Below are 21,459 nucleotides of genomic sequence, written 5' to 3'. Positions count from 1 at the left end.
GAGTATCAGCAGTGTAGAAAGTCTGGGTAGCCATTTGATTAGATGTTCAGGAGTCTTATGGCTTGGGGGGTAAAGCTGTTTAGAATCCTCTTGGTACCTAGAACTGGCGTTCCGGTACCGATTACCGTGCGGTAGCAGAGAGAACCGTCTCTGACTAGGGTGGCTGGAGTCTTTTGACAATTTTTAGGGCCTTCCTCTGACACCGCCTGGTATACGGGTCCTGGATGGCAGGAAGCTTGGCCCCTGTGATGTACTAGGCTGTACGCACTACCTTTTGTAGCTCCCATTGTTTGCCTAGACAGAGGTAAATCTCCAAAATTGAAACTAAATAGATTCTGGAGGAAGAGAGACTAAAACGTCTTAATCTGTTTCCTAGCAAGACTACTTTTGTACTACTCTGAAGTGGAATCTTTGCTTCGAATGCAGCCCAGGCTTAGAGAAAACTGGTCCAGAAACATGACTAGGCTAAGCTGTCAAAAACAAACAGAATTCCCACCAGTTTTGTCAACACTATGAATTTACCTAACATACATTTTTGAGGCTATCAAGTGATATTGATACCGCATACCATGTGGTTTCAGGGGGGAAACTGAAAAACCTACTCTAGGCAGGGGACAATGTTTTAATTAGTGGTACATAACTTCTAAGGTTTCATATTTTACTCAATTATTTTATCTCTAGATGTATGTTTAACAAATGTCATTGGAATTCTGCATAAAGGTTGACGTTTGGTTGTCTTTCTCCTCCCCAGACATCCCCAGCTCTGACAGCGAGAGCTTTAACCCCTCCCTGTGGGAGGAGCAGAGGAAGCAGCGGGCCCAGGTGGCCTTTGAGTGTGACGAGGACAAGGATGAGAGGGAGACGCCTCCACGGGTCAGTACCCCACACACATGCATAGACACAAACAAACACATACACAAGCACACACCCTTGTGTATGCACACAGCCAAGAAAAACAAACTCTAACTTGCTGTGCTATAGATTGTAGCTAGCGCGGATGACAAACTGAGGGTGACACTATGCAAATGCAAGCTAATGAAAGGAGATGACAAACGATGTCCATTTGGCCCCGTTGAGAACCAGGGTCAAATAACGCTGCTCTGTACTCTCATTGCTTTTGCACATTACACAGTTCTCATTACTAAGTTGTTAAGGCTGTTAAAACACTGGAGCAAGGGTTACAAATGGGCTTTCTGGCACAAAAGCAAGCTTTTTTTCAATCTCCTCTTCTTATAATGGAAAATCTAGGTTGTGTACCAACTGGCACCCTATTCCCTATTTAGTGCACAGTATTTGACCAGAATCCATAGGGCTCTGGTCAAAAGTAGTGCACTGCATAGGGTAATAGGGTGCGATTTGGCACGAAGCCTAGATCTGTTAGTCATCTTGTGCTTCAAGCTACAACCCATAAAAGATTGGCCTTTCCCTTTGTCCCTTGTATTCAAGAGAGATGTGTGTGCCTGCACCCAAGTTCTACAGAATTTCCATTTAGTTGTTTGGTGTCTACCGTCTCGTTGTGAAATGGAAGCTGCCTGAAGCTCATGGTGCGGTGGTTCTAAATCATTTCCTTCCCACCAATTGTGCCGTCTCACACCGTCTCCCACTGGCACAATATGGCCGCCTGGCTGCAGTGTCTCTCCAGCAGACTGAGGGGGCTGGCCTGCCGGGAAAAGGCACACCGCCTTTCAAACGGTCAGTCTGACTGAGGAGCGGTGGCGTCACCTCCGCTTGGCAGGCAAACCCAACTCCCCCTCCCTACCGACCTCCTACCCCGTGGTCGAGGGACCTTCTGTGATCACTGGTTTTAATGCGCGTGTCGCGTTCTCTCTCCACTATGCACGTGTGTGTGTGACGCATGTGTGTGTGTGTTTCCAGGAGGGCAACCTGAAGCGCTACCCGACACCATACCCAGACGAGCTGAAGAACATGGTGAAGACGGCCCAGTCAGTCGCCCACAGGCTGAAGGAGGACGAGTCAGGCAACGAGTCAGGGAAGGATGCCAGACCTAGCGAGCGTAACCATGTGGGAGTGCAGGACGTGGGAGTCAAGGTTGGCCTCCATCTGAGCCCTGTTGTCTGGAAACACTGGCAGACATGCAAACTGCACACACACACACACACACACACACACACACACACACACACACTGTCTAGTTTCTAGTCTTCTGCTTTCCGTAAATACAACAAACAACTTGTATACAGTGTATTGCAGGGATCAACTAGATTCAGCTGCGGGACAATTTTTTTAATACATTTTTTTTGCTCAGAAAACTTTGGGGGGGGGGGGCAAATAAAGTCACCCGCAAGCCTCCAGTTGAGGAACCCTGTGGTGTTGTATTGGACGATTGCATGAGAGAAAATAAAGACTGCTCCACATGTCCAAGTATTTGCAAATATTTTCATTTGATTTGATATGTTAAACATAATATATTGGAAATGAGTGGAATTACAATCAGCCGTAATAAACCTGAGATCAACAGGAATTCGCGGTTGTGTTAAATGGGTAACAAATAACGTAACCTAATAATGACTCTTTTTTTGTGATAGAAACACGTCTCCTTTATATAACCTTCTGTTGTTTTGGGGTTTTAACCAGGTGATTGAGGCTCCCTGTGCCAACGGCAAGCCAGTGGAGATGGAGCCCAAAGCGCCTGTCTGTATCCAGGACTCCACGGCACCCCTGGAGACCTCTGAATCCTACAACTCCCAGAAGACCTCTCTCCGAACCTCCGACAACACCAGAACCATGAACCATGAGGACACCCTGGAGGTACGCTACTACGGAAACATGCTACACACCTCGTTGGCCATACACATTATGACCCTTGCACATTTATTTTGTGATTTAAAAAATAATTATAAATAAATGTGTGTGTGTGTGTCAAGTCTTTTTCTCTGCAGGACTCCGAGGAGCTTTCGTCTGAGGAGGAGGAGATGAAGATGGCGGAGATGAGACCTCCTCTGATCGAGATCACCATCAACCAGCCCAAAGTGGTGGCCCTAAGTAAGAACAAAAAAGGTACCACCCAGACCAGCGGCTCCTTGCGGGATTCACCACCTCTAGAAGTAGTACATGGCTAGAACGCTGGTACTTAACTCAGGTTAGGGTTTGTCCATATGTAACAAAGTTGTTACTTATGGACAAATCCTCATTTGAGTTAAGTAGTTCTATGTAGTATTGACACATTTGTTACATCATGGGGACACCGCTTGGTAGTATACCCCCCGAAATTGTCGTAAAGCCCGTCATGTGTTCACGCTGACCGAGTTCTCCTCTCTTCGTCTGACAGATGACGGTAAAGACGCTGACTCGTTGCTGGACGAGACGGTGGCCAACAGCAATCAGAACAACAGCAACTGTTCGTCCCCGTCGCGCATGTCGGACTCTGTGTCTCTGACCACGGACAGCAGCCAGGACAACTCCCTGTGCACCCCCGAGAGAGAGGCCAAGATGCCCTTCCTACCCAAAAGCAGGTGGGCGCAGTATGGTTCCTCTCTAGGTTTCTTGAGGATGGAGGGTGTGATTTCCTTGCTATTAGGTGTGCTCACACTCAATGTAAATAAGCCGGTGGGATTTCCTAGTCATAGGGATGTAGGCCGGGGTTCCTGCTAAGCTGCGTGGTAGTCTGTTTGTTTCCTTATTTATTTGTATTTTTAATTTTATTTGACCTTTTTATTTAACTAGGCAAGTCAATTATGAACAAATTCATATTTTCAGTGACTGCCTAGGAACAGTGGGTTAACTGCCTTGTTCAGGGGCAGAACGACAGGTTTGTACCTTGTCAGCTCGGGGATTCGAACTTGCAACCTTTCGGTTACTAGTCCAACACTAACCACCAGGCTACCTGCCGCCGCCCCCTTATACTCTGTATGGCACAATACTCGTCAACAACAACAAACCAATATGTTGCGCTTCCTGTTCCAGGCAAGAGGATGTAAACATGAACCAGCGGAAGGAAAGCACCCCTCTCCTCCAGAACGGCAATGGCTCAGCCACGTCCCTGCAGGCCCTCCTGAAGACCCAGCAGGGCTACGAGTCCAAGCCCGAGAAGATGGTGGTTGACTACGACCTGTCCATGGAGAGGCTGGCCTTCATCGAGAAGGGCAACAACAACGGCATGGGTGACGCCTACACCAAGTGGGACCAGATCAACATGAATTTGGCCAAGCTGCCGCCACACCCGGACAACATGGTGGTCCAACCAGACGACCGCCCGAACGGCTCAAGCGCCAAGGAGGACTTTAACCACTTGCCTCCCCCATATAACAATGACAACTCTACGGCGCCCATCACGGACCACTTGAAGAACGGCAACCAGCTGGGCGACCACTTCAATAGCCACTCCAGCGAGGGACTGGCTGTGTCGCCTATGAGGGTGGACTCTGCCACGTCGATGGTGCGGACGGCTTCTGCGGGCGTGACGGCCAGCAGCAACATGTCTCTGTCTCGCAGCACGGAGGAGCTGTCCCCGGAGAAACGATGCTCCCCTCCTGTAGTGGCGAAGGCTCAGAGCATCACCAACATTGAGGCGGGGGGGATGAAGCTGTACTCCTTGGACGCTGAGGGGGGCTCCTATGAGGGTGGCGTTGTGGGCAGGATGGCCGGAGCCGGCCCGGGAGCCCAGGGCCAAAGCATCGTCCGCAGCAAGTCAGCCTCCCTGCTCAACGACCAGCCCTTCCAGGTCTACTCCGGTTCCTCAGCTTCCTCCTCCGACCTGCTCTCCAGCTCCTCCAAGCCCCCCGTCAGCACCGGCCGCTACCCCGTCCCCTCTGGCATGGCCATGGGCCCGCCGCCCCAGTACAATGTCCAGTACTCCAGCAGCACCATGCCCAAAGACGGCCTGTGGACCCAGAGGACCCCCGTCCTCCCCGACCAGGGCTTCCTTCCTCCGCCGCAGCATTCTCTGGCCAACACCAACTACTCCAACCGCAACCAGGCTCCTCCCTACCTCCTCCAGGCCCAGCAGAGAGGCCCGCCCACGGGGCCCACGCCCGGTGATATGTGGGCTAAGGAGAGACACCTGTCACTCGGAGGTCAGCCACGGAGCGGCACCCTTCAGAGGCAAAGCAGCAGCAGTTCCTCCATGGGGGACCCCCGGCGCATGCAGGTGCCCGAGGGAGAGTACATGACGTACAGGGACATCCACACCCTGGGCCGGGGGCCGCTGGCCGTGGCTCAGGCCATGCAGAGGCCTCTGTCGGCCCGTACCTACAGCATTGACGGGCCCAGCACCCCAAGGCCCCAGAGCTCCAGGCCACAGCCCCACGAGCTGCCCGAGAGGACCATGTCAGTCAGCGATTTCAACTACCAGCACGTCAGCCCCAGCAAGAGGCCCAACGCCAGGGTGAAGTCTGAGCACTCGTTGCTGGATGGGCCGGGAGGACCGGGAGCAGGAGGAAGGGTACCGGTGGACTGGAGAGATCAGGTGATGCGCCACATCGAGGCCAAGAAGATGGAAAAGGTAGAGTATTTGATGAATATTTAATGAGCAATCCATTTGATTGTACTTTTCATTCAGTATGTTTAATAATAGTCTTAATTGCCACTAAGAGAAATCCAGTATGATATAAAGGCATAGCCACGATAAGAGGTCAAACATGGGTGATATGGACAAAAATCCATCTCTCTCTACATTGACTGAATTATCGCAACGTTAAAAAGTGAATACCTTTAAGTGCACCAGTTAATTGTCTATATTATCTTTAAAACTACTACTACTACTTTGAATATGGTAGTTATCAATTGTTCTGTAAGCAATAGCCCATATTAGCAGACTTATTTCATTCCTAGTAAAGGCTACTTATCATTATTGTCGAAAGCAGTAAAATGTCCTCGATAAATGTCGGTTTGGTTGGTGCCGATTTTTACATTTTTGGTTTATCGTCCCAGCTCTAATAGAGGTCACTTGTGTTTTTGATTGAGAACGTGTTAAGATCATCACTCTGTTCTGATGTCACCGGCCCAGGTTGTTATTAGGTCCGTTCGATTTGATCACGTCATTGCCGAGATGACCTCACACCGTCCATTCAGAAACCTCATGACCCACATCATAGTGGCGTTTCTGTTTTCACTCTCTTACCTTCGTTACTTGTCCCATTCCTCGACGTCAGTTCAGAATTATGCAAAGGAATGGGACAAGTAATGAATACGTGGCTCCCTAGGTACCACCGGTTGAGGGGGGGGGGGGGGGGCTACAGTCTGCATTCTCCTTGTCTACTTCATCACCACAGTGGGCACCTTTTTAGAACGCAGACATGAAAGTGACCGCCGTGATGTTATCGCAGACGCATGGTTTAATCAGTGAAGTGACTTAGAACGCGGAATGAATGGCCTCGGTTTGAAAAGGAGAGATTACTCACTTGATCCTTAATTAGTCGAGGCCCGTCAGAACAGACAGAGGAAGACATGATGCGGGAGATGCCATTTAATCACTTGTTCACAAGCGAGATTCGTCTAATTTTATTCCATTTCCTTCCTAATTAAATTGTAGAGCATCAACTTGCTACGTGCTGAAATCTCCTTAAATAACACAACCACGTTAACAGATTCTGTGGTCTGAGTTTGACTGTAACATGTAGTCAATGGCAGTGCAGTCGACTCCTGATAAATGGAGCGGCTTTGTACAGGAAAGCTACATATTGAAATTTAAACAGTTTGCACTTGTTTGGGCTTGTCAAGGGTCTACGTATAACACGTATTGTTTCTTCAGCATGTCCATGTTGCATCAGTATGTTTGGAGTAACAAGCAAACAAGCTGCTACTAACTCGATGTATGAAATCCAATGTTTTGTGATTCGCTGCATGCTTGCCTGCTGTTAGAGCATGTGGAATGTTAACATTAACAATATTATTTCCATTGTTTTATCATTCATTACCACTTAGTGAAATGCATGCCCACTCAATTGTACGCGTCTTGCCTGTATATGTGTGTGTTGGCTGCATGTCAGGGTTTCCGTTAGGAAAATGTGGCGCCCGGACATTTTGACCGACAACATTTTAATGTGGTGAAATTTACCAGACCCATATGGATTGGGTGCGTAACCTGATTAGGGCGTCCACCCACGGTGCTCAGAATGATAGAAATCACATATATTTTTCCACTAAAGGGCTCTGTATCGGTATGCTATAAGCATGTGATAAATAAGATGCCCTATAGATTGATAGAAATGACCAGTCAAATGTATTTCTATCAATGAATAGGCTAGAAAGCATTATTTTGCAATGGGATTTATTATTCTTCTCCCAGACAATTGGCAGGGTCAATATTTATTTATTTTTCGGTTTAACAAAATATATTTTGGACGAAAGCCGGCTATAACCGGCTAACGGAAACCCTACTGTATATGTAATGTGGTGTGTTGCCCTCCTCTGTTCAGAACGCCTTGTCTCGGTCCTATAATTCCAATTGTGCCCCGCTGAGCTGCTCCCACTACGGCAGCTCTCGGGACGTGCACCACTCTGGCAGTCAAGGCTCTCTGGTCTTTAGTGCTGCCGCAGACGGACGGCCCTATGGAGCCCAGGGCCACTGTGTGAGTACTGGACTGGACTGGAGCTAGACTACAGCTCAGCCTCCTAGCTCCTAGCTGCCTCCTATCCAGGCAGATCTTATTCTTACCTCATACTGCTTTTCAGCTTGGGGCCCTTTTCCAATACTTTTCAAAGGCATCCTTGGCTTCCTCGTTGCTCCATTCAGAATACAATGACTTCCTCAGTTAAGATTGATCATTTTGTTGCGTGGCCTTTTTGTGATGTTCAGTCCTTGATGTTGCCATTGATCTGTGCTGGATGGAAACAAGTTTTCTCCACCTTGTTTGCTTCCATCGCTTCAACCCTCAGATCTGGGATGACTTCACAGAAGGATTCAAGGAAGGATGCCATTTAGAACTATTGGGACAGGGGCTTTGAACTGTATAGCTCCTTGCTGTAGTGTGACGCAACCTAACTTGTTTGAAAGGGGGCATCCTTTGTCTGTGCACATAATTGACAGTGAGATACCGAACAGCTATTTCACTGGCTTGACGTCGAGGAATTTAATTTATCCAGTGACGACATTGCGTCGGAAGCCTTTGATTAGTTGTATATGCTACAAGTGTCATCTCTGATGTGAAATAACATTCATGTTGAATAGTACAGTTGGATGTGTAGATTAATAGTATAAAAAAAAGCTGAAGAACATCGCACATCCAGGTACTTTCCGCAGGTGCTGGAGTTGTAGACAAACTCATGGATAACTCATTGTAGGCCAACTCATGGATAACTCATTGTAGGCCAACTCATGGATAACTCATTGTAGGCCAACTCATGGATAACTCATTGTAGGCCAACTCATGGATAACTCATTGTAGGCCAACTCATGGATAACTCATTGTAGGCCAACTCATGGATAACTCATTGTAGGCCAACTCATGGATAACTCATTGTAGGCCAACTCATGGATAACTCATTGTAGGCCAACTCATGGATAACTCATTGTAGGCCAACTCAGGCCAAATCTGCATTGAGCACATTGGCCACATTTGTAATTACCCTCCGGAACCTTGCCCCTTTCTCCCTTTGCTATGGTGGGGACTCAGATTTATCCACACTATCTCTCACGTTTGGAGATCTTTTAAAAACCATACGTGGGGGATATTTAAAAATGGGTTTCAATTGTGGGTCAGTATCAAAAATGTACTAGTGCTTCCTGCTAATGTCCTTAAATGCCTTCCCCCAATGGTGAGTATTGGGTGAAGCATGATGGGACATGTTTTGCTTTTACTTTTGGTTTTAGGCTTTCCAACTGTGTTAGTCCTTCAAAATGATCATTGGCATGATGTCACTGTACTGCCTCTATATACAGGACCTTCCACCCCCACCTGGGATATGGATGCCTGATGAAGACCTAAGGGTCGAAACGTTCTAAATAAATATCACCTGGGATCATGAGCAGTAGTATAATAATATTAGCATGTTGCACGGTACAAAATGCCCCCTTTTTTAAACAAGGTTTCCCTCCCAACCTATAATTCACTTATCCCAGGGCTTTATCCACCAGACCCACCCACGCACTCCAATCAGGTAGCGTGCCTCCCTCCTCAATCAAATTGATTCTCCCCTTTTTAACGACACGCTGACTCATCAATCGTCATCAGCTCGCTTTAATGACTCCTCTTCACTCCCACTGTTGATCACTTCAGAATCACTTCATAACCCTTTTCACTTCTCTGTGGCGATGAGCACTGTGTTTGTCCAAGGTAAGTACGGGGGGGTGTTAGGTTGATTTGTGGTGTCAAATGGCGGCCTACTGATTTCCACTCAACGTGTAGTCTTACGATTTAATGAATCGTCGTTTCCTTTCCTCTGTTTATTCTCTAAAGGACACTACTTTTGTCTCTAGTGCCCGACGTAGGGAATAATCATCCTCATTGTTAAGAACGTTGTCTATAGATGTACGTTTCATGGGAATTACCTGGAGAAATATTATATTTTTTTGTTAACCTAACATGCGACAAAACATTATTAGCCTCGACCAGAACATGGACGACTAATTCAGCTTCAAAATGAAGAATGACCTCAACATTATCTAATAGTACACGGCTTCAGGGACTTGCCTAAAATAGGAGAGGTGGGTTTGTCACAGACAGGACATGGGCTTTGTTACCAATCATCTGACATGGTTCCCTCTTCAGGATGACGTGTTTGGACCTCAAGGGCAGCAGGGCTACACCATGGACACCCTCCGACAAGTAAGTGCACACTATATGTAGAGGATACCCCTGAACCAATCAACCGTGTTCCTATTGTGTTACTTTTAATGATGACCTTTTTTATTTTAGCCTGCCTGGTGAATGTTTTCTTCTTGAACTGCGCTGTTGGTTAAGGGCTTGTAAGGAATCGTTTCACGGTCAGGTCTACACTTGCTGTATTCGGCACATGTGGCAAATACTAGTTTGATCATTTTCACATTCCTCAAAGATGGTCTCCTCAAATTGGTTTGTTTTGCTACTATAATTTAGAAATGCAGACCATAAAGCCCATGGAATAGTCATAGGCCCATACAGTTTGGAGTAGTTTAACAAAACGAGGGCAATAATTCTACAAATCAATCATACAACCCCACCATAACTGGAAGTGCCTGTCTGTCCCATCTCAGCACATGCATTCCCTGACCCATGGCTTTGTTCTCTACCGCTATAAGTAGAACGTTGCCCTGCCCCAGCCCAATACCCTGAGTAGAGCTAGCTGAGATCTAAGATATTGACCCAGTAGCTGTACCTAGAAGCACCATCCTCCTCCCCACCAGTGATTTAATGAGTTCTAATTAACAAGATCTGCCTTGAAAGAGATTATTGTTCAGGCCTATCTATTCTCACGGTGGCCCCTCTTGCCTCCACCAGGGTCCCCGGTGCCTCGCAGTGAGGTTTGGAGGAGCGCCGCGTCTGTTATACTGTTATTATTAATAGCTATGCTGGGTGGAGTACGGTGGGGGAAGCTCAGCGTAGTAAAGCTCCTCAGTCCGGGCCCCAGTGGGCTCTTGACCTTCATCGCTAGGCTAGATACTGTATGGTACGGTGTCCGTGGACTAGTCGAGGAATTGCGATTTAATAGAGTAATATGCGAGACTATTAGTGGAGTTCTACCGTATGTACAGGATATAGTGTTTCCATATGAACTTCTCAGTTGAGGACTGAATGTGAAGAGGCTCATTTGAAATATTTGATACCCAGAAATCTCTCCCTTTCCATGACCTGTGAAATAATTAGAACAGGCCCATTTTTTTGCGATTCCATTTACACTGAGAGAGAATTCCATTTACACTGACATAAAATTCCATTTACACTGAGAGAATTGAATTTGAGAGAAATGTAGACATTTTGGGGAGTTCCTCCTGCCACCTGCAGGTTCTCCGGTGGTACCGCAACTGTCTCTTTCCAGTAACCGGCTCAGACAGAGCCGCAGAATGAGGTCAGTCGGCTGTCTGGGAGAATTTGAAATGGTCTGTTCCAAGAGATGTCGTACGGAGAACCACAGCGTGACTCATAGAGAGCCATTTTATTATACGGACTGCAAGTCCTTATCAGACGTTTGATGAGGCCTTTCATATAAATGTCTCCTTCGAACGCACTAACGCAATGTATTTTTTTGCTTGAGTTCAATTTACTCAATGTTCTTAGACATACGGAGAGAAAATGGATCTCACTGTGGAATAGGAATACTAAGGACAAATGTTTTTGAACTGGGGTTATATATCGACTTTTTCACATTCTACCTCGACGTTTACGAAGGTGAAGTGGACTCTGTCGTGGTCCTTCAGACCCGGCATTGATAATGACTCCTCAGTCGCTCCGTAAAGAACCTATTGCACATATAGTGTACCTCTATAGACAAGAGCCCTAGTCTAGCCTATCCTATTACATGGTATATAGTGAATAGGATGTCATTTCAGATTTGCCCTAAGTCACAGTGAAGAAAGCCTAACCCTTGCCGGCCCAGCTACATCAGTGGAACCTGCCAAAAATCACACCACCATCTAATAAAACCTCATTGATTCATCTCTGAAATTCATCCTCCACACTAGTCAGAGGTCAATTATTTCCATGATTTTGTTGCTTTGGGGGCAGTGGCAATGAGTCAGTGGATCCAATCCCCCTGGCCTGCTGCTTTAGACGGAGCACCTTGCTGCTGGTAAATCAGCAGCTTCTACTGAAATTTGCACTCTTGTTCTGTCACATGTTCATCTGTATGCCGGGCCTGCAGTTTAGCTTACCCTTATTTTTTCTCTCTTGCTGGATTATAGCCTAGTATATTGTTATCTTGTTCTAAGTGCTGTGAAAGTATGAATTTGAGTACTGTGTATTCCCAAACCCTGCTGAACATTAAAGTGTATTGTCTGGTGAGCGTTTTAGATACGTCTTCTTCTTCTCTCTTTTTTTTAATACATTTTGTTGGAACGTCAACTCTAACAACACCTGTCTGTCTCTGTGTGTGTCTGTGTGTTTTTGCCAGGTGCCTTCGTTGAACGGTCAGCTGGGCGGTCCGGTGCGTGGCCAGATGACGTCGTGCCAGACGCCCATGGCCCGCCACCCCTCCAGAGAGCAGCTCATCGACTACCTGATGCTCAAGGTCTCCCATGGCCAGCAGCCCCTGGGGCCCCCTCCACCACGGGCCGACCACGACACACTGCAGCAGGAGGTAGGGTGGGGGGGGTGGATGGATGAAGAGTTACAGTTCAACGAAGCTCCTTATCCCTACTCCTGGAGAGCTATAGGGTGTTTAGCCCGCAGCTACAAACCTCATTCATCATCAAAACCTTGATTAACTAAGATGATTAGGTCAAACACCAATGTGTGTTTTAGTGCTGGGCTTGAACTACACCATCTAGGAATAGGGTTGTTGACCACTGTGTTAAAGCATGCATAGCATTACACTTAGTAATTGTTAATGGGGGTTTGTTTGTTACATAAATTAACTGGCTAGACTGAAAGTATTCAGACCCAACATTTTGTTAAGTTACAGCCTTATTCTAAAATTTATTTTTCCTCCTCAATCTACACACAATACCCCATAATGACAATGCAAAAACAGGTTTATAGATTTTTTTGCTCATTTATTTTTATTTGTTTATATATATATATATATAATATATAAACACATTTACGTAAGTATTCAGACCCTTTACTCAATACTTTGTTGAAGCACCTTTTGCATCGATTTCAGCCATGAGTCTTCTTGGGTGGTACGCTACAAGCTTGGCACACCTGTATTTGGGGAGTTTCTCCCAATCTTCTCTGCAGATCCTCTCAAGCTCTGTCAGGTTGGATGGGGAGCGTCAGTGCACAGCTATTTTCAGGTCTCTCCGGGGATGTTCGATCGGGTTCTAGCTGGGCCACTCAAGGACATTGAGACTTGTCCCAAAGCCACTCCTGCATTGTCTTGGCTGTATGCTTAGGGTCATTGTCCTGTTGGAAGGTGAACCTTCACCCCAGTCAGGTCTTGAGTGCCCTGGAGCAGGTTTTCATGAAGGATCTCTCTGTTCTATCAACGGCAGTGTGTTATATAGACTTATTTCGGAAACATCAAGGATGGAGAATTTTGTTTCTCATGGTCTGAGAGTCTTTAGGTGCCTTTTGGCAAACTCCAAGCAGGCTGTCATGTGCATTTTACTGAGGAGTGGCTTCCGTCTGGCCACTCTACCATAAAGGCCTAATTGGTGGAGTGCGGCAGAGATGGTTGTCCTTCTGGAAGATACTCCCATCTCCACAGAGGACCACTGGAGCTCTGTCAGAGTGACCATTGGGTTCTTGGTCACCTCCCTGACCAAGGCCCTTCTCCCCCGAATTGCTCAGTTTGGCCGGGCGGCCAGCTCTAAGAAGAGTCTTTGTGGTTTCAAACTTCTTCCATTTAAGAATGATGGAGGCCACTGTGTTCTTGGGGACCTTCAATACTGCAGAAATGTTTTGGTACCTTTCCACAGATCTGTGCATAGACACAGTCCTGTTTCTGAGCTCTACGTATAATTCCTTCAACCTCATGGCTTGGTTTTTGCTCTAACATGCCCCGTCAACTGTAGGACGTTATATAAACAGGTGTGTCCCTTTCCAAATCATGTCCATTCAAAGGAATTACCACAGGTGGACTCCAATAAAGTTGCAGAAAAATCTAAAGGATGATCAATGGAAACAGGATGCACCTTAGCTTGATTTCAAGTGTCATAGCAAAGGGTCTAATTAGTTATGTAAATAAGGTATTTCTGTTTTTAATTTTTAGCACATTTGCAAAAATGTCAAGAACTTTGTCATTATGGGGTATTGTGTGTAGATTGAGGAACATTTTTTTTATTTAATCCATTTTAGAATAAGGCTGTAACGTAACAAAGTTGAAAGGGGGAAGGGGTCTTTCCGAATGTACTGTATGCGACTCATATTCAAAGTAACGTCCCCTGTGAAGGTAATGTCTGCTGGTGTCTGTTTTTCAGTTCCGGGTCAAAGTGGAGAAGAACCCAGAGCTCGGGTTCAGTATATCAGGAGGAGTAGGAGGACGTGGAAACCCTTTTCGTCCGGACGATAATGTATGTTCACTCATCAGCCCTCTTTTTCCCATAGCAATATGGTGTTGTCTATTTTTCCAGCCTACTGCATGTGACATGTACTCTAAATACTTACACAATTGAGGCCTCTAAGTTAAGCATTGCATTATGTTAGTAGTTCACCGTAGAGCAACTCAGCTTGTTACTGCATTTGTACGGATTTTTGCAAACAATCGGTGAGGAAACGTCACTAGTGTTAACCAGATGGGCGTGATTCGTCTCGCTCTTCTCTCTCAGGGCATCTTTGTGACAAGGGTCCAGCCTGAGGGACCTGCCTCCAAGATACTCCAGCCTGGAGACAAGATACTCCAGGTGAACCCAATAATACCATTCCCTCTATTTCCCCATCACTATAAATCTTTACTGTAGCGATTATTTGCTGAACACGTTTACCTAGTACAAAATACCATACACATCAGAGCCAAAGTTGCCATCTCGGTGTTGAGCTATATCTCTCCTTGTTCCCCCCAGGCAAACGGATATAGCTTTGTGAACGTTGACCATGGGAATGCCGTGGCCCTGCTGAAGACATTTCCCACCACTGTGGATATGATCATCGTCCGAGAGTTGGCGGCGTAGAGAGAGACAGACGGGACTGTGGAGCGACGACCTCCAATCCCTCTTGTTTTTATATACAGAGGAGCCTGGTCTATAAATAAAAGAGCTGAACTGCTTTATGGGGAAGAGAACCTTCTAGAGCTTTTGGGATAACAGGGGCCGAACCACTGCATCAAGTGGACTTAGTGAGGGAGGAGAGGGACCTGGGGAGGGGGAGCAAACATCTGGAAGCATGCGTTGTCGACTTAGTCGTCTTAAAGAAGAAGTCACTGTGGGATAGCCGGTTATTTTTTACACAGAGGGCGCTGCAGAGACGGCGTGTGCTCCAACGACACAGAGATCAACAACAACAAAAAGTGCTTTCTGTATCGTTAGACTTTTGTTTTTTTGAAGAAAATAATATTCCTACATCATTCCGGAGTTGTAGTTGCTGTAGTTGAGCATTAACTGTAGTTGACCACTAGAGGGCAGGGTCCGTCTGTCTCTCTCTGCCCTCCTTTTTAAATCATGTATTTTTTATTTTATTTAATAGATGCTGAGACTTAGGCGACATTTGATCTGGGGGACAATGTTATGTGCTTTCTTGTGGAGATGAATGTAGTGCTGGGTTGCGCTTTCAGAACGATGTTTAAGAATCCCCCGCCTACTTGCAATTGTGACAGTTTTCGACCAGGTCCTGCACATGGTGGATAGTTGAGAAGGACAATGAATTTGCTTCTGCCTCCATAAAGCCTGTGAGCCACACACTGCATACATTTATTATATACTGTCCGCAGTCTAGGAACAGTTTTAGCAGCCTCCGTGGAACCACTGGCTTGGAATGTCCCTCGCCTGAAAAGACCTGCCTGTGCCGTCACTGAACTCCTGACAGACAAGGACACTCACTCCGTCACTGAATCAGCTACTCCGGTTGCTGACTACTTGGATGCTGTAAAACACTCTTCGTATGTGAAATGGAATTGGGACTGGGATATGGAACAGATCATGATATTTATTTTGTGGGGAAACTGACTGGGAGTAACAATAGAGGAATGTCTTTGCTTGGCCTTAATTAGCCTAGCCAGGATGTGAGATAGTGGGTCAGGAGGCAGAGTGGTAATGTCAGGTCACCAAAACATGTGTTGAGACCATGGTCAGGTGTTGGGGAGGTGCTGATGAGAGTAACGCCCTATTCCCCAAAGTGCGCTACATACTAGTGGTGCACTATATACAAAGGATATAGGGTGTGATTTTGAAATGCAGCCTGTCAGACGCCGCCCCTTCCACTCAAGACTCCGAGCAGGTTTAGGCCTGGTCTCTGGGCCCCTTCCACTCAAGACTCCGAGCAGGTTTAGGCCTGGTCTCTGGGCCCCTTCCACTCAAGACTCCGAGCAGGTTTAGGCCTGGTCTCTGTGCCCCTTCCACTCAAGACTCCGAGCAGGTTTAGGCCTGGTCTCTGTGCCCCTTCCACTCAAGACTCCGAGCAGGTTTAGGCCTGGTCTCTGGGCCCCTTCCACTCATGTTGGTAAGATTTGAAAGGGCTTCTCCCTCAACTCAGCCACTTGTAACTAGAAAACACTCACAAAACGGTTTGAGATTAAAAAGGGGTTCATGTCTGTCTAACATATTTGTGTTTAAGTGTGGGAAAACAACCATAGTTTGCCTTTTTGTGTATAAAAATCATATTTTTTAGACATCAATCTAGGCTTTTCACTCTCTTTTTGTGTTGGGATAGTGTTTCATGCATGGACTCTTTGCTCTACGCTGGGGGGGACTGAGCTGTTAAGTGCCATAGACCTTGAACTGTTTGAACAAGGGGGTGGAGGGAGTGACTACCCTGAGACCCAAGCAATATTCACATATTTCTCTTCACAACAAACTAAACGCTCTCTTCTTGAGTACACCCCGTGTGACTCGACACAATGGTTTAATAGCAATAGTCAGCGGCTTTATTTTCATTCAGAAAGACATCCAATTGCATTTTTTTTAGACCTATAAAAGGAAAAAAACGCAAGAAGAAACCCTTTTAGTGATCGCTGATTGTTAAACAGGATTTTATATTGTAAAGAATCTTTTCTAATGAAAAAACAACATGGGGAGTTACATTTTTAGCAAAGAAAGTAGAATGTAAAAGTCTGCATTGTACAATAGTGAATGCTCTTGCGTCACTCAGCCCTAGGCTTACATATGAGTTGCAGGCCTTCCCAAACTTGACTGCTCGGAAAACTGTTCAAACCAACTGGTTACGTGTATCTGTGCAAACATTAATACATTTTACCCCAGTGTAAAAGAACCTCAATCCGAGCTGCAAAGTCATTTGTAATGTTTCTAATTGAATAGTGTCAAGTTATAAAAATGCATTTAAAACCTTTTACGCTATGTCCACTTGGTGTAATCAACAGTCTATAGATGTATGTGTTGTTTGCATGAATTCACCCATCTTATTACCCCACTGAACCTTTTTTGTCAATCGATTGTAATGCAAACACTGAATTGTGACAGAGCGTATATAAAGTGCTTATCAGAGATTGATCATTGTTTAGTTTTTTTCCCACACATTTAATGGCAATGTCGTTATCCAAATCCTTCGCAAATTCCAAAAGGTATGCATGTAATTCAATGTTACTTTATGCGTACAGCTAAAGATTATACTCATGTTACTGTCAACTTGTGACTTGAATAGAAAACATTGTCAATGTTTGCTCCCCTTTTTTCCATTTTGAATTTCAACTGAACATTGCCCCCAAATGACACTGTACCATTTTTATTTAGCAACTGCAGACCCAGTGGCACGCTCATAACTGCAGATATTTGTCATTGGTCAATGTTAGCCTAGAGAGGTAACATATTGACTTGTTAAGGTTTCTCTCCTGCATTTCCCCCTTGCAAGATTACTGTACATCATGTTTTAAATTAGAACATTGTAATTATGCTTTTGTGCTATTTTGTTGTGGGCACTGTGTTACTTTCTTTCTGGGAATAGGAACAATCTAATGAGATTTCTTGGGTCAATGTCATATTTAGACCTTGTACAATCTGGGACTAAAACCTAGGGGGTCACCTATCTGCCATATCCAAGATAAACTGGTCTTCTCTTCATTCTCCCACCTTGTTTTTATTTATTTAGCTCAGTCTCCTGTGACTTTTTAGACATTACTAATCAAAATGTAAATACTTTTTTAAAAAGTTAAGAAATCAATTAATCATGGCATTAGTCACTCAGAGTTTGTAAAACCAGCAATAAATTGCAATGCAGACACAACCCGTTTAATGTATAGCTATTTCAAAGGTTTCTCTGGAAACGGCTACAGTAAGATGATTGATATGCATTCATTCAACATTCCAGATTTTGTATATAACAATACTGTTTCTGAGTTAACCTGTGGAAAATAAGAAATAAACTAATGCTCTTTACAATAGTTTTTTTCATTGAATGACGTTCTCTCCTTTCTTTCCCAAAGGCTTGAATTCCTCATGCCAGAGACTGACAGTAATATGTTGAAGATAGTTGTAAGAAATGCTTCTTAAAACAATACAGCCATGTATTAGGATTAAGAATATATTTGGACTAGATAATGCTGAAAAAGGTTGGAATTCTGTTTTAAATAAATTGAACAGAAGACAAGTAGTTAATTTGACACCAAAGTAAAATAAATCAGTTGAAATTGCTCTGTGGCTGTATTAGACTTCATCATTGCATTGGGGACATACTTATGCAAAGTACAGCATTACATATGCATCTTGGGTCCATGAAATGGGGTGTCAGCCTACTCCGTAACACCCACTGAACACAACTGTGAAGAGTTTCCACAAACATTAGCGTCTTAGCTCTGATTGCTGGACTTTTAACTGTGGGAAATCAGCTCCATCTGGTCAGCCTATTGTATGTATTGAACGTTCTTATTGCAATGCCTTACCCCATTTCATGGACTCAAGACCCATAGGTATCAATCAGCCTACTCTGTGACACCCACAGAACGTAACCCTCCCTGAAATCTGAATTGACCCCCGCCCCCCTAATTTTGACCACTCCTCAATCTCACCGGAGAAAGAATCCGAGCGAAACTGCGCCCCTCTGTTTTAGAATGTGTATGTATCTGATGCCATCATATTATTTTTGGCCAAACATCAGAGACATGGGCTACAGATACTAAAGCAGAGGGGCGCTGTTTGTCTCACTTGGATGCTTTCTCTGGTGAAATAGATTCAGCCTCTTGCAAATTTGATGGCAAATTATAAAACACGGAGCCTGGCTTCTCTTGGCATCCTCCATGAATACAAGCCACTTTGTAGGCTGAATGTCATTATACTTATGGTGTTTGTAGTAGGTGTCCCTTTCCATTGGGCTCCCGAGTGGTGCAGCGGTCTTAGGCACTGCATCTCAGTGCAAGAGGAGTCACTGCAGTCCCTGGTTCGAATCCAGGCTGTATCACATCCAGCCGTTATTGGGAGTCCCATAGGGCGGCGCACAATTGGCCCAGCATCGTTTGGGTTCGGCCCTCATTGTAAATAAGAATTTGTTCTTAAATGACTTGCTTCATTAATTGAAGGTAAAATAAACAATTCAAATGGCGGGTGCACAATGCGTAGTTCGGATGGTGGATTATTTTTTTTTATATATGAACATATACTTTATGAAGTTTGACAATCAGATGAAAGTATGACTGGTTGCGGTTATAACACATTAAAAAGTAATACCATTTACAGTGAAATTACATGTCTACGATAAAAAAAATAAAAAAATGCCCATATAGGAGATCCCGTACAAAAAAAATAGACACCCGCTGAATGTCAAGGTATAATTTGCATTTTGGATGGAAGGAGATGTGAACTTACTGCTGTCATCAAGGCAAAGGGTGGCTATTTTTAAGAATTTCAAATATATTTTGATTACCACATGATCCCATATGTGTTATTTCATAGTCTTCACTATTATTCTACAATGTAGAAAATAGTAAAATAAAGTTAAACCTCTATTTCGTCTACTGTTCTGACTTGGTAGTGCACATTTAGCTTATAGCCTGTTTTAGAGAAGTGTAGTCATCGAATTTTGTAAGCGCTTTAATTGTCAGCTTATATGCCCCCTTTATTTATCCTACTGTTCTGACTTGGTGTACAGGGAGAATACTGTAAGAATAGCCCATGTTATGTCGCTGTACATTTAAAAAGTGCTGAACAAATAGTTATTTTGACTACGTCCGTCCTAGCTCACTCATTGTCTTAATCGAAATTATGGATTGTCTCTTTTCCGCTCGATGTCCCCTTATGCCATAGTTTGTACATCTCAATTGTCAGTTGAAACCACATTTGTTTATGCAAGTCAGCCATATCAGCTGTGTTTTTTTAAAGGCAGTAAATGAGGCTGAAATAACTGTTTCGCTGCCAGACAAGGCTCCGCTGATAGCCAGGTGTAGCAGTGGTAAGGTTCTGGGACTGCTGTTGGGACTCTGCTGTTGGGACAGCTTTATGTAGGCCTTAACAGTTTGTGAGCACCACCTGTCACCGTTATAGTGCAATTAATGTATTGCTTAGTGTTGGGTAGCGGCTTTGCTGGCATGCATCCCCAAACATTTGGGGGTGAGTTTGCCCTACCAAGATTTACATGCTAAAATAGGAAAAATAGAAATAGCCAAATTACTCGGAATGTGACTTGTGTGCTGCGAGACTCCGTTCTTTACTGAGTGCCACCAGTCAAGTTAAAATAGGCTAAACCATCGTCTGTCACATCACAATGTCGTCACCATTGATGATAGCTGCCAATCATCGTCGATAGACGATGCTACCGTAATATCGCCCAACCCTATATAGCTGATTCCTTGCTAATTGATTTATAGTTATACACAGATCTTAAATGGGGTGTGGCAAGACTGATGGAATAAAAATAGGCCAGCTAAATTGTTCAGCTAAAACACTATATAAAACGGGGTCTGAAATTATGTACACACTTGGACAAAATCAGTAGGCTTGTCTGAGAGCTCTAAATATTGACAAAATCTCCCAGTTATTTATATGATCTGTTGGTGTGAATTATTTTCAGGGAACACGGAAGGAAAAGCAGGGATCGCTCTAGGAGTCCCAGAAGGTAAGCCAGATCTCCCTCACTAAAGAGGTACAGTAAAACCATGTAGAACAACAGGACCATCCAAACATAACACTCAACAACACCTAACACCACCACAAGCAAGCTCATAGAGTGTAAATCATAACTTGAGGTACACGTGTGGAACTTCAACCATGCATTGTGGTGGTCTCTGGGAAATTTGTACAGAAAATTATTTCTTCTAGGACTACATAAATCTGGTGGTTATTAATGGTTGTGTTGTCTGTTTACAGAAGTAAGAAATACAAAAATAAAGCAAGGTATGGCAGCATGGAGAGGAGGCAGAGGTGCACCTCCAGGATGAAGAGCAGCAGATATTAAGAGAGGATGGAGTACAAGCACAAACCTATGAAGGTGAGAAGGCGGTATAGTGTAGGTGGTATAGTTACTGATTTCCAAATCCAGCCTTAATCGTAAGTGTGGTTCACTGAATTTGTGTCTTATTGTAATCTTCAGCTTTTTGTTTGAATGCTTATTATCACTGTGAAAATTAGCATACTATCTGCATGTCACCGAGCCTGTCTTGGAACACTGACCTACTTCTCACTGACAGCTCTAAAGATCATATCTCTGTGAAACTCTGCTCTTCATCTCTAGAATTGATAACAATCTGCAGACAGCTAACTTGGTGTTCAGCATACTTGCTTTTAACACTTTTTTTTTTTTTTAATTACATGGGGACGTGCCATTGCAAGTGTTGTTTTGTACAATGTGTGTGTAGATTGAACAGTGTTGCGCATAGCCATACTCTAGTTTA

General features: G+C 44.7%; 1 protein-coding gene across 5 annotated transcripts in view; it reads left to right on the top strand.

Annotated features, from left to right (window-relative positions):
* LOC110509697 (erbin) overlaps positions 1-18,021 on the top strand; it is a 128,768-nt gene extending 110,747 nt beyond the window's left edge. For 3 of the 5 annotated variants that reach the window (XM_036967587.1, XM_036967586.1, XM_036967588.1), the window contains 12 exons: positions 752-873; positions 1,876-2,049; positions 2,596-2,769; positions 2,886-3,018; positions 3,290-3,473; positions 3,925-5,461; positions 7,377-7,529; positions 9,669-9,725; positions 11,986-12,171; positions 13,955-14,047; positions 14,303-14,377; positions 14,537-18,021. In XM_036967587.1, the coding sequence (XP_036823482.1) occupies positions 752-873; positions 1,876-2,049; positions 2,596-2,769; positions 2,886-3,018; positions 3,290-3,473; positions 3,925-5,461; positions 7,377-7,529; positions 9,669-9,725; positions 11,986-12,171; positions 13,955-14,047; positions 14,303-14,377; positions 14,537-14,644 (2,996 nt within the window). In that variant the 3' untranslated portion in view covers positions 14,645-18,021. The remainder of the gene's footprint in view (positions 1-751; positions 874-1,875; positions 2,050-2,595; positions 2,770-2,885; positions 3,019-3,289; positions 3,474-3,924; positions 5,462-7,376; positions 7,530-9,668; positions 9,726-11,985; positions 12,172-13,954; positions 14,048-14,302; positions 14,378-14,536) is intronic. The other 2 variants (XM_036967589.1, XM_036967590.1) reach the window with 2 other exon arrangements.
* The last annotated feature ends 3,438 nt before the right edge of the window (positions 18,022-21,459 follow it).

The sequence above is a fragment of the Oncorhynchus mykiss genome, chromosome Y (assembly GCF_013265735.2).
Source record: "Oncorhynchus mykiss isolate Arlee chromosome Y, USDA_OmykA_1.1, whole genome shotgun sequence".
In the NCBI taxonomy this organism is placed as follows: Eukaryota; Metazoa; Chordata; class Actinopteri; order Salmoniformes; family Salmonidae; genus Oncorhynchus; species Oncorhynchus mykiss.
This window is presented reverse-complemented; position numbering and strand designations above follow the sequence as displayed.